The sequence below is a fragment of the Capricornis sumatraensis genome, chromosome X (assembly GCF_032405125.1).
Source record: "Capricornis sumatraensis isolate serow.1 chromosome X, serow.2, whole genome shotgun sequence".
NCBI lineage: Eukaryota > Metazoa > Chordata > Mammalia > Artiodactyla > Bovidae > Capricornis > Capricornis sumatraensis.
Window position 1 is genome coordinate 62,478,647 of NC_091092.1, and position 13,289 is coordinate 62,491,935.

The window sequence follows — 13,289 nt, forward strand, 5'->3', positions numbered from 1 at the left end:
CATCAGCTGCCTTTGATTATTTCTTGGCTTTCATCTGAAAACCTAGTTTGTTCACCAGACTTCTTCCCTTAAAGGTTCCTTAACTCTTAAGTTTTGTATCATCACATGAGTTCCCTGAGCTCTGCTTTTCATACTTTCAGTTTAATTTTTGGGCCTTTTTAGCTTCAGAAGTTCATACATACCATGAGAGGAAAAGACAACCATATGCTTGAGATGTCTCATGTCTCTGATCTTGTTACTACAGCCTTCTCAGACTGCTTTAAACTTCTGCTCAGGACAAACTGTAATTCTCAGCCTGTTCCCTGTGCCTTGAGTTGTCCAAAAAAAGAACATTAAATTAATTATCCATGGTTATCTCCTGAACTTTAGTCCCTCTTGTTCTCACTGCTTGGGCAACTCTTAGGTGCTTTCTAAGAAATGATTTTGTATTCATCTGGCTTTTCCAATTTGGGGAGGAATTATTGGTTTGTTATAAGCTTTTTATCCCAACTTGGAGGTTAGTTACATAGCTACTTGCAAGTGATTTAGTATTAATTTTGCTCTAATCACTGACAGTTGATGGTGTTTCTTTAAAATAAAAATGTACTCCTTTAATTGGCACAAGGACATTTCAAGTTGACTGTTTTTGTCATTTGTCAAGCTATTTTTCCCCCATCATTCTACTATTTCTGCTTCTCTGGTGGCTCAGACAGTAAAGAATCTGCCAGCAATGTGGGAGACCCGGGTTCGATCCCTAGGTTGGGAAGATCCCCTGGAGGAGGGCATGGCAACCCCCTCCAGTATTCTTGTGTGGAGAGTCCCCATGGATGGAGGAGCCTGGCAGGCTACAGTACATGGGGGTCGCAGAGAGTGGGACACAACTAAGCAACTAAGCACAGCACATTGTTAACTGACAGCTCATTGTGGCTGATAAGGAAATTTGGGGCGATTTAAATTGTTCCAGGGACCCTTTCCCCTTGCCCTCTCTTGGAGGACAAACAGGCTATGACACCCACTCCTCCCCCCACCGCCCAGCTGGGGCCCATCTTCGGGCTGGGTATGGGCCATGCCCTTTGCCTGCTACTCTCTTTGCTCACCCCCAGTCCAGAGCTCTCAGCCTGTGCTCTCAGAAAGCACCCTCTCTCCCAGCATTGGAGGGGGTGGCCTCCATCATGCATTCCACCAGCTTGGTCTTTCTCTTTCTCTGAGAGCAAGTCTGTTTACAAGTGAAAGTGACGTGTATTTGGAGTTTTTTTTTTAAGAACCCTGAGCTCGATCTCCTTCTGCGGGGCTTCCCTGGTGGCTCAGTGGTAAAGAATGTGCCTGCCAATGCAGGAGACACGGGTTCGATCCCTGGGTTGGGAAGAACCTACATACTGCAGAGCAACTGAGTCCATGCACCACAACTACTGAGCCTGTGCCCTAGAGACCAGGAGCTGCAACTGCTGAGGCCACATGCTGCAACTACCGAAGAGAAGCCACTTCAGTGAGAAGCCCATGCACTGCAACTGGAGAGTAGTCCCTGCTCTCTGCAACTAGAGAAAAGCCCATGCAGCAACAGAGACCCAGCACAGCCAAAAATAAATAAAATTTTATATATATATATAGATAGATAGATATAGATAGGCTTCCTAGTGGCTCAGACAGTAAAGAATCTGCTTGCAATGCAGGAGACCTGGGTTCAATCCCTGGGTCAGGAAGATCCACTGGAGAAAGGAATGGCAACCCACTCCAGTATTATTGCCTAGAGGATTCTATAGACAGAGGAGCCTGGTGGGCTACAGTCCATGGGGTTGCAACTAGAGAAAAGCCCATGCAGCAGCAAAGACTCAGAGGAGCCAAAAATAAATAAATAAAATTGTGTATATATACATATATATGTATATATAAAGAACCCTGACCTCAGGGGCAAGAGAGTGGCAGTGGGGCTTCCAGGGATAGCTTGAAAGTCAGGACTGAGGGGCTAGTCATGTGGTAGGAGGGCTGAGAGAGGAAGGAAGTGAGAAAAAGAAAGAAGAAATACACTCCCTTAACAGTCTGGCAGCCTGGCTAGGCGGGTCCAGCATGAGGAGAGATGGAATCCTTGTCTCCTGAGGAGAAGGGGACAGAAGCTCAGCTTTGAAAAGTGTTATGCGTTGAATTTTGTTAGCAGCTCTGATTGGGGCCTTATCTGGACAAGGTCACACAGTGCATAGGCTCAGCTCACATCAGTCTCTCTCCACCCTCTTAGCATCCCCGTGCCCCCACGATGGCAGCCATGCTCCTGACAGCCAGACCCAAGGTGAGTGGGGCTCCCTGACTGTGGGCAGCCCCTTGGCCTGGCATCCCCCTCATCAGCCTCCGTTTGTTGCACTTTCCTGTCCCATTGTAACAGCTCTTAATGAGCTCTCTCGGCCCCACCACGACACATGTTTTTTGTTGCTGCCAGCTCATCCTGGGGCTCATGAGGGTGAATTCCCCTGAAACCACAGCGATGGCTTGTTTTAGGTGCCAGTATCTTTTGAGGATGTTGCCATATACTTCACCAAGGCAGAATGGAAGCTTCTGGATCACAGACAAAGGGAGCTGTACAAGCAAGTGATGCTAGAGAATTACCACCATTTGGTGTCACTGGGTAAGGATCCTTTACACAGTCAGGCCCCCATCCTGTCTCAGAATTCAGTTTATTTCTGAGTTCCTTTTCTTGCTGGTTACTATGATTCCAAGAATAAATGCATTTCCCCATCAGGTCAGTAATCCACTGATGTCCAGCTTTTACCTCAAAGACAGTTTTATCTAAATGGTTTTAGGCCTATAGGTATTTTGATATAAAATCGGGGGTTAACTAGACCTCATCTACCCAAAAGATAGGTGCAAGTTATGCTTGAATATTTATATGCATTAATTTATACTTATTTTTACCAAGGTTGCCTGTTATGTACATTTCATATAACAGAGTTTAGAAGCATCTGTTCCTTGCATCAAGCCATATAGAGCCCAGGGCATAGAGGCCCAGGACTTGGTTTTCCAGTCTGGAAAAATCTGGAAAGAGCTGGCACAGGCTTCTCCACTGTGCCCCCCTTGGTTGTTTCTGCCCCTCACCAGGCAGTGAGGTTTGGTGTAAGGAACAGAGACATCTCCTCTCTTACATGGTGAAACAGGCAGCCTTTCAGCTCTGTTCACTTCTTGATACTCCCTGCAGCTTTGCTCCAGCCCTCTGTCTGCCCTTCAGTGTCTCTCCACTAACTCCCCACTTCCCACAAGGCTGCCCATCTTGCAGGCCAAATAATAACATGGTTACCCTCTTGGCCCAAATCACCACCTACTTAAGACTCTTCATACACGCCAAGCTTCTTCGTACACTCAGAGCTCTTTGCCCCTAGAGGGACTGTGCCTTTTCTTAGGACCTTCCCAGTGACACTTTCTAGAAAGTTCTTTATTCTCTGGTCCTGAAGATACTAATGCTGGACTGAGTCCAGGAGTGATTAACCTGCTTCCTCTCCATGGACAGGATTTTCTTTCACCAAGCCTCAGCTGATCATCCAACTAGAGCAAGGAGAGGAACCGTGGGTAGCAGATGCCCACAGGATGAGGACCACCACAGGGATGCAGGCAGGTGAGTGAGGGGAACTCTACTGGCTTGCCTGAGCCATTGGCAAAGAGCAGCAGTTGATGGAGGGTGGCATGGTCACTTTGGGTTAGGCATTCTCTTTCGTGGCAGTTTTAAATTTGCCATGGAATCCTCTGTCTCACAACAGCTCTTCTATCTCTAGCTCACTGCTGCCTCCTCCCCTCTTGCCTTCCTGTCTGCTGATGGTCATCTTGCTTTCTCTCCCATGTCCTCAACTCCTGATTCAACTCTTCTCAGCCTTGGAGTGAGGGTGAGGTTAAAGAACAAACCTAAATTGAGACCCAGGAAGGTGATGACACTTGTTAGTGCTCTCTATGTCTTTCCAGGTGACAGGATGAATAGCAAGCTGACAATTTCAAAGGAAAAAAATTGTCCAAAAGAACTCCCAGGGGCCAATCTTCAGGTTGGCAACATAAGCCAGGTAGCCGGACAGTCAGAGGAAACACTTGAGCACAGACAGAAACGTGCCTGTTGTCCACAGACAAGTTCCAGCAGGTGTGACCCTCCTGGGGAGAAAGGCCAAGGCAGCTCCCCAGGTGAGGGAAGAGAGATGCAGGGAAGCAGCTGCGGAGGTAAGCAGGATTTGGTTGTAAGACATCCGAGTTCCAAAGACACAGAGAGGCGGTTTGTGTGTCAGCAGTGTGGGAAATCCTTTACCCGGAACTCCAACCTCGTCAAGCACCGAGTCATCCATAGTGGCGAGAAGCCCTTTAAGTGTGGTGAGTGTGGAAAACTCTTTCGGCGCAACTTCTCACTCCTAGAGCACCAGCGCATCCACAGCGGTGAGAAGCCCTATGCATGTGGCGAGTGTGGAAAGACTTTCACACGTGGCTCCAACCTCACCAAGCACCAGATCATCCACACTGGCGAGAAGCCCTATGGGTGTGATGAATGTGGGAAACGCTTTGGGCGCAACTTCACACTCATGGAGCACCAGCGCATCCACAGCGGTGAGCGGCCCTACTCCTGTGATGTGTGCGGCAAGGCCTTCAGCAGGAGCTCCAACCTCATTGAGCACCAACGCACACACAGCAGTGAGAAGCCCTACACGTGCAGCCAGTGCCAAAAAGCCTTCAAGGGCATCTCCCAGCTCATTCACCACCAGCGTGTCCACAGGGAAGAGAAGCCATTCGTGTGCAAGGAGTGCGGAAAGGCCTTCCGGGGGCACTCAGGCCTCAGCCAGCACCACCGGGTGCACACTGGTGAGAAGCCCTATGAGTGCAGTGAGTGTGGGAAGACCTTCAGCCGGCGATTCAACCTCTTCAAGCACCAGATAGTGCACACTGAAAAGAGAATCTACGCGTGTCAAGAGTGTGGGATGGCGTTCCGCCACTGCTGTGCCTTCCTGCAGCACTGGCGCACCCACAGCCGCCCACAGCCCTGTGCCTGCAGCCACTGTGATGACTGCAATCAGGCCTCCAAGGAGAAACCACAGCCTGACCAGCAGCCGAGAATTCACCAGAACCGCTTGGAGGGGAACAACTCAGAGATGGAACTGGCCTGCCTGGGCCTCCAAAGAGCCACTGCAGAGTCCCACCCAGAGAATGAGAATCACCTTCAAGACTCCAGCTGTGCCACTGCCCCCAGCACCACCATCTGACTGGGTGCTCTGCAAGAGGGCTGGCTTTAAGATGGGCCCTCCTAGTCCCCCTCCCTTCCCTCGTTGATGATGCAATTGTAGCCCAGAGACTGCACCGCAGACTGGCCCCTTATCACATTTGTATTCTTCACTGGAGCAGCTGAAAGTGCTCTTGCCCCTCGTGCCTGGGGCCTGCATGCTGTGGGTGGGAGGGAGCAAGTGCTTTGAGTTAAGTAGTGACCCATATCATCTCATGGGGGCCTTAACTTCATCCCAAGACTTGTTAGTGTTTTCAGGTAGAAGACACGAAGAGCACTTTAATCCTTTAAAAGCTTAGTAGTGGGAGGGACTTGACAGCACTCAAAATTGTGGGCTCCATATCAAGGCTGTGGCTGGACTGTGACATCACCTAAAATTCATCAGAAATGGTCTGAGAAAGGACTCAGAGACTGCGACAGTAAAGTGCTCATGCCCACTTTGTGTGCCCACACGTCAGCCCACGGAGAGTGGCGTCTCCCCAAGGGGTAAGTCACAGGACACCCTGCTTTTGTGCTGAGCAGTGGCCCATACTTTTTCCAGGCCATTTGACTTTGTGCCTGAAAGCCGCAGCCTCCCACAGGCACCGCCAGCTGTTTCCAGGAGAAGCAGCACCCAGGACCCATCTTTTCAGAGCTCAGGGGATTTGGGGGGATGGCTTTCCTGGGCCCTTCAAAGAGGATGAGGCCTGGGGACTCTCGGCTTCCCCTCCCAGAGAGAGGAGCCCTTGGGCCCGGGTCCCTCCCAGCTGCCACCAGCTGCCTTGCTGCCTTTCATCTCCTACCCGCACCCCAGCTCAACCCACCCACTGCCTCCAGATTCGGCCTGCAAGGGCCGGGCTGGTCTGTCTGCTCCTCCTCCCCACCGTCAGTGCCTAAAGCGCCCAACTTAAGTTGCTTCTCCCCCTGAAACAGCAGCCCCTCATGCCTGGTGCTGATCAGGAGGAAAGCAGGCTGGGTTAGGAATTTGCACAGAGCAAGCCCAGTAATGGCTCTCGCTTTCACATGATGTTTGTTACAGTATTAGAGGTTCAGTTGCTTTTAATGTTTCTGTATTCAGGTGTAATGTAAGTCATAGTAGAAATTTTTGCTATAGGGGAGTGTCAGGGAATCGCCCCTTAAATAATAATCCTTCCAACCCTCTCAGAAGACCTCAGGAAGGAGAAAGGGGCCTACCTCAGGCCTGACGGTCAGTTAGCTTGCTGGCAAGCCTGGCCCGTCTTCTCACTCCCTCCCCTATCCCTGCAGAGACAGGGTGAAGCCTTCAAATGGCACTTTACTGCAGGCCACCCTCTGCCCACCCTACCCACAGAGACTCTGCAAGGGAGTTTGTGCTGCCTGGGGGGAAGCTGCTGGCAGGTCTGGATTGTTCTGCCCACACTGTCCCCAGAGATGGGACCAGGAATTCTGCCCTTTGCCTTTCTCAGGATGCCCTGCATCCTGGTTGGATCACCACCTGCCAGCCTCCTTCACCACCCGCCAGGGTTTTTGGCTCAGTCACACGGGCTGCCAGAGGGCAGGCAGGTGGTGGGTGTGCTGGAGATTTCCCCCACTGGGCCTCTGAGAAGCACGCACTTCCCCTGCCAGAAACTGGGCTTGGAATTGCAGGGCTCCTTCTGCACATGCTGCTTGGAGCATCCACTGCTTGGACGACTCTGGAAGTGAGAGGGAGAGAAGGAGATAGAGATCGAGTCATTTCATACAGTTATATGACCATCACTTGTGCACATTTGTGACTTAGGTAAAGTTCTTTAGTTGTTGTAACTTGCTTTTATTTCAGCCTCTTTTTGCTCTGTGTGTCACGTTGTCTTTGAGCCCAGCGTTTAGTAAATATTTGTGAAATGAATCTTGTCCCCTTATCGCATTGACCTCAGGTTTTAGACTACAGTTGGCTCCAACCTTGCCTTTTGGCAGTGGAAAGTATTTGCAGCTTTGGATTTTCCACCAGAAAAAGACATTTTAAAGGAGTGTTGTCTTTGGACTCTCTGGTGAGGTCACTGGGAAGCGTGTTGTTCATCTGAGGTGCCAGACAGTCTGTCTTAAGGCAGCAGGGCCTCAGGAAGCGCATCCCCACAAAGGGCAGGGGACAGGGGCCTGAGGCCATGTGCTCGGGCTCTGGTCCCCTTTTTGTTCAGCTGAGGTGACCCAAGGTTGGGGCAACAATTGCTGCATGACGGGCCCAGAAGGAGTGTAAATCCATGCACAATGCTATCCATTTCCATCGCTCTAGAAAGTGAATGGCTTCACTCCTATGGGTCAGTAACCAACTTTTAATAAAGAAAAGGTGTATCTCCCCAGTACAGCATCATCCCATTGGTTCCACTGGATAAGCTGACTAAATTTTGAACATGAGCACCTTTTTTTACCTTGGGACCCACCTAGAGATGACTAGATACTGGGGTACAGGTGGTGATGTCCGATTTTTCAATAGAAAGTGGACTTGCCTGGAGAGATGCAAGCAGAGATGCCAGGCACATGTGCTCTGGTCTCGGTGCCCTGAAAGGCTCCAGGGTTTCTAAGTGCTTACCGAGGTATGTGACATGTATAAGTGATGCACCTTTGTTTGGCATTTCTTCATCTCATCTCACTCCTCTTCATTAGATTTTCACGCCTCTTCATTAGCACATGTGGTGGTAATCAATCGGGTATGCATCAGGAACTAAATGGGTATCGCATGGAATCATCCAGAGAGTGTCCGGAAAGGATGCTTGCTATTTGCCTTCTATCGTGCTTTGAAATCGGGCTCCCCTCTGGCTAGGTGGGGAACTGCGATTGTGGCCTGCACTTGCTTTCTGATGACGACTGGTATATAAAAGCTGAGACTGTTGGGGAATGTCTTGCCTGCTTTTCACCACCTGCCCCCCAACAAAATTCGCACTCCACACTTCTGGACTGGGCTTCAGCTCCGGAGATGACCTTGTCGGACACTGGATCAGCCTGTAGCACATGATTTGCTGTTGCAAATTTGGGACACTTTTCAAGAGCTGTTTAAGTGCTGCGGCAGTATCTTCTCATAACTGGTAAACTGTCCCCAACTGAATTCTTTGACTTTGGGTGTAAACAAACAAGGAAGGTCTGGGTGTTGGTTTGAAGTAACAGCAGTTTGGTGAAAGGTCTCAGGAAAGGGTGCTGACCTAGACTGGGGGAGGGGGAGCCAAGACAGTGTGTCTGGGCTTGAAGGGAAGCCAGGACCCCTCCAAGCGGAGCTGCACAGAGACCAAGGGCAGCCGCCCAAGGCCACTGGCACTCCTAGAGCAGGAAGGCAGAGCACCCCATCACTGACCTGGTGTCTTAGACCTTTTGTTTACATTGCCTGCAAGGCTTGTTGCCATTGTTGTTGAATGTCCTTAGTTTCTAACTCTTTACTGGATGGCTTCCCCCTCACTCCTGGGGCTGGTTCTGGCCTATGCTGTGGCAACCTAGGGGAAGCAGGATGCCCAGGCTGGAGGCAACTCCCTGTGAACAGTTGCAGAGGGGCCAGGACCCCGCTTTTGCCATCCCTGCCTCGGTAGGGGGACACGGCAGCTTTCAGCTCAGGATGTCGAGTCTTTGCCTGGTTAGGTAGCAAAGTGCTGTGTGGAGGTCAGGGTAGAACTTAGTACCAGGTAAACTCTGAAGACGAGAAGTAGAGATCATGGGATTTCTGGGAGGATGGAGGGCTTTCTGTAGGGCAGACATAGAGTAAAGGGTCATTAGAACCAGAGCACGAACAGCTGGGAGTGTCAGACGAAGAAGTTTGGTCTATAGCTGGCTCCTGAAGAAGAGCAATTTTTTGTAACATGAGAGAATTATTCTAAGATCAAGGAAGAAAAAAGTTGCAGATGATAACTGCTAGAGTTTGTGAATTTACACATTGAAGACCACTAACTGTACACTGGAGTCATCTAGACAGTTCTGAAGAATTTTCCATGCAGGAAGGGGAGAAAAGGACAGAGTACTCAGCGGGGGATGGGGGGCATGGGCAAACAGGAGTGCCCAAAATTGCAAAGCATCCCGGGTCGTGGCTTGCTGCCATTTATTCCCTCAGGTCACTTCCCACTTGTACCTGTACTTAGATGGTTTCCTCTTGTGCTAGCCACAGTGTGTCCATGACATCACAACACAAGGATCCTCTAGGATTTAAAGGTTGCTGGTTCATCTTTCAAAACCTGCACATATTCAGACTGTACATTTGGGTGAGTTTTGATATGTATTCACCTGTAAAACCACAGCAGTGCAGATGGTGAATGTATGCCCATCACCCCAAAAAGTTACCTTGTCTTCCCCAGTGCTCACTCCTTCCTACCCCTTCTTGCCCCCCCTTCTCACAGCAATTGTTCTTCCTGTCACTCCACATTGGTTTGCCTTTTCTAGAATTCTGTGTAATTGAAATGATGCAGCATGCACTCTTCTTGCCTGGCCTCTCAGGCCAGGTTGTTGTGTGTTTGTAAGTTCTTCATTTGTTAATCACTAAGTACTAGTCTTACTGTCTGAATGGATCAAAATGATTTTGGTACATTCTTGGGTTTTCCAAGCTTTGGCCTTGACAAATAAACCTGCTGTGAAGTTTTGTGTGCAGTTTTTTGTGTGGACAGATGTTTTCCTTTCTCCTGCATATATAGCTAGGAGTGGAATTGCTGGCTCACATAGTAAGTCTGTGTTTAACTGTGTGAGGAACTGCCAAAGTGTTTTCCAAAGCAGTTGCACCATGCTACCTTCCCACCAGAAGTGTATGAGGGGTCCAGCTTTGCACATCATCCCAACACTTGTTTTTTGTCCATCTTTGTGATTCCAGACATCCTGGTGGGTTGAAGTGGGATCATGTTGTAGTTCTGGTTTGCATTTTCCTGATAATTAATGATGTTGAGCACCTTTTTACAACCTCATCAGCCAGTCATATATCTTAACTGGGTGATGTGTGTGTTTAAATCTTTTTACTTTTTTTTTTTTTTGGCTGCACTGTGAGGCTTACAGAATCTCAGATCCCTGATCAGAGATTGAACCCAGGCCTTCCACAGTGAAAGCGCTGAGTCCTAACTGCTGGACCGCCAGGGAATTCCTCATGTTTTTTTTTTAACTTGGGCTGTCTGTTATTTAATGTAAGAGTTCTAGATACAAGTCCTTTGTCAGATATGTGTACTGAAGCTATTTCTCCCAGACTGTGGCTTCCCTTTTCATTTTCATAGCTGTTTCTTGATGAGAAGGAGTAATTTTATCTTGATGAAGTCAAATTTATGAATTTTTAAATTTTATAGCTTGTACTCTTCATATCACAGTTAAATCTTTTCAAAACTTGAGCCACTAAGATTTGATCCTCAATTTTCTTTTTCTTTTTTTTTCAATTTTCTTAAACAAGTTGCATAGTTTTGTTGTTCAGTCACTCAGTCATGTCCGACTCTGCAACCCCATGGACTGCAGCACGTCACACCTCCCTGTCCTTCACCATCTCCCAGAGCTTGCTCAAACTTATGTCCATTGAGTCAGTGATGCCGTCTAACCATTTCGTCCTCTGTTGTCCCCTTCTCCTCCTGCCCACAGTCTTTCCCAGCATCAGGGTCTTTTCAAATGAGTCAGCTCTTCGCATCGGGTGGCCAAAGTATTGGAGCTTCAGCATCAGTCCTTTCTATGAATATTCAGTGTTGATTTCCTTTAGGATTGACTGGTTTGATCTCCTTGCTGTACAAGAGACTCTCAAGAGTCTTCTCCAACACCACAGTTTAAAAGCATCAATTCTTCAGCTCTCAGCCTTCTTTATGGTCCAACTCTGACATCCATACATACATGACTACTGGAAAAACCATAGCTTTGATTAGACGGACCTTTGTCAGCAAAGTAATGTCTCTGCTTTTTAATACACTGCCGAAGTTCATTATAGCTTTTCTTCCAAGGAGTGTCTTTTAATTTCATGGCTGCAGTCACCCTCTGAAGTGATCTTGGAGCCCAAGAAAATAAAGTCTGTCACTATTTCCGTTGTTTCCCCATCTATTTGCCATGAAGTGTTGGGACCAGATGCCATGATCTTAGTTTTTGAATATTGAGTTTTAAGTCAGCTTTTTCACTCTCTTCTTTCACTTTCTTCAAGAGGCTCTTTCTTTAGTTTCTTTTCACTTTCTGCTGTTAGGGTGGTAACATATGCATATCTGAGGTTATTGATATTTCTCCTGGCAATCTTGATACCAGCTTGTGCTTCATCCAGCCTAGCATTTCACATGATGTACTCTGCATATAAGTTAAATAAGCAGGGTGACAATATACAGCTTTGATGCACTTTTGTTATAGAAGTTGCATAGTCTTAGTTTTTACGTTTAGGTCTATGATCCGTTTCATTAACTTTGTGTATGGTGTGAGGTCAATTCACAATTCATTTTTTCTATATAGATATCTAGTTTTTTTCAGATCCAACTGCTAGACACCTGTCATTGGATTTGAGACCCACCTGGCTAATCCAGGATGGCCTCATCTCAAGATTTGTCATATAATTATATCTGCAGAGACCCTTTCTCCAAATAAGGTCATATCCACCGAGTCTAAGAATTGGCATATCGAGGTCCCCGTAGAGCCCAGACAGGAACATTGTGGAACCCAGGGAGCTGGTGGAGGGATGAGGGCAGTGGGCAGGGGCAGCAGGTAGGGCTCAGAGGTCATAATGAGAATCTCAAACATGCCAAGCCTCTAGGCCAGGGTTCCAAGGAGCAGGAGCTGGATTGTCACTGACACTCACCACTCAGCTGATGTGTGCCCTGCCTGGGTTCAATCCATCCTCCTGGCACAACTGTACTGTGTCCATTTTACAGAGGAGGAAACTGAGGCCACCCTGTGAGGTCCTGTCTGCTGGTCACAGAATTGGGGAACAGGGTGGGTAGGGGCAGGGCCCAGCACCCAGGCTCTTCCCCTGGGCAAAGTCCTCGCACATCACCAAGAATCAAGGCTCTCTCCTGACTGCTGGGTACCTCTCACCACCTCCAGGGTAAGCACATGTAGGGGAAAGGTCAACAATTCATTGCTCGCTCTTTCTCCACGAGCAGGATTTCTAGCTTCTCAACCTGATGTCCCCTGGCAGGCAGGTAAGAGGCTCCATGGGGTCAGCGGATGCGTTTTCAGTGTCTCCTTTGTTTTTTGGAGAAGGAAATGGCAACCCAGTCCAGTACTCCTGCCTGGAAAATTCCATGGATGGAGAAGCCTTGTGTGCTACAGTCCATGGTGTCGCAAAGAGTCAGACACAACTGAGCGACTTCAGTTTCACTTTTTTTTTTTTTAATCCCAGTTAAATGGAAGGTTATACAGCTTCCCTGACCCCGTGTAGCCTCTCACCTGCCACGGTCACTGGCCAGCCTTCTGCGGGGCTGCCCACTCCTCGTGCCCGTCCTCCCCACAGGCTTTTTCTCACCTGGTTATGGGCCAGGCCCCCAACCCCACCCCAGGCTTCTGCCAACACTGATGGGGTCCACTGACCACTGTGGGTGACAGCCCAAGCTAGGCCTTTCTAAAGATGCACCATCTTGCCTTGGGAAGGCCTACCAGCTGACATTGTCCACAGCACTCCCTTTCCCCTCGAGCCCTGGTTATGCCCAGATTGGTAGCCGAGGCAGAGAAATGGCAGGGAAGCCAGCCGGAGAAGGGAAAATCCCCCATGGGTGGGCCTTTGGGAGGTCATGTGCTGAGCCCTTCATTCAGCAGAGAGCAGCCCCATGAGCAGAGTCCACACAACTCATCAGACACCCGAGTATCCCCAGAGAGGCGAGTCATGTGGGGCAGTAGCTGGGAAGCCACAAGGCAGCCCGAGGGCGGCGGGCAGGGCTGCAAGCTGAGATTTGCAGTGGAAAGACTGTGGGAAAGCCTCAGCCAAGCTGCTGGAAGGAAACCTTTCTGCCCTCCCTTTCTTTAGACCACTACAGAGATCCACCTCCCCTTTGTGAACCCTGGAGCTGGCCCGCCTCCTGCCAGCCTTACAGCTCCGGAAGGCTCTTCTTCAGGGCCTTGGAGTCACCTCTTTGAAATGCAAATCTTCAGGCTGAGGGAAAGCTTTCTGGTCCTGAGGATAAAGGCAGTTCCCAGCACAGAGGGCCAGCCAGATCACCAGGAGTCTTGGAAAGGACTGCCTGACTTA

The 13,289-nt window shown here is 49.1% G+C and overlaps 1 protein-coding gene across 1 annotated transcript; it reads left to right on the top strand.

The window, feature by feature from the left end:
- Positions 1 to 2,227: 2,227 nt before the first annotated feature.
- Positions 2,228 to 5,189, top strand: ZFP92 (ZFP92 zinc finger protein). Its single transcript, XM_068963163.1, has 4 exons — positions 2,228 to 2,260; positions 2,467 to 2,593; positions 3,470 to 3,574; positions 3,916 to 5,189. The coding sequence occupies exons 1-4, from the start codon at positions 2,228 to 2,230 to the stop codon at positions 5,187 to 5,189; spliced, it is 1,539 nt and encodes a 512-aa protein (XP_068819264.1).
- Positions 5,190 to 13,289: the final 8,100 nt, after the last annotated feature.

Coding starts and splice junctions, on each gene's coding strand:
- ZFP92 (XM_068963163.1), top strand. CDS start 2,228: ATGGCAGCCATGCTCCTGACAGCCAGACCCAAG. Junction 2,261..2,466: donor TCCTGACAGCCAGACCCAAG/GTGAGTGGGGCT, acceptor GGCTTGTTTTAG/GTGCCAGTATCTTTTGAGGA. Junction 3,575..3,915: donor CACCACAGGGATGCAGGCAG/GTGAGTGAGGGG, acceptor ATGTCTTTCCAG/GTGACAGGATGAATAGCAAG.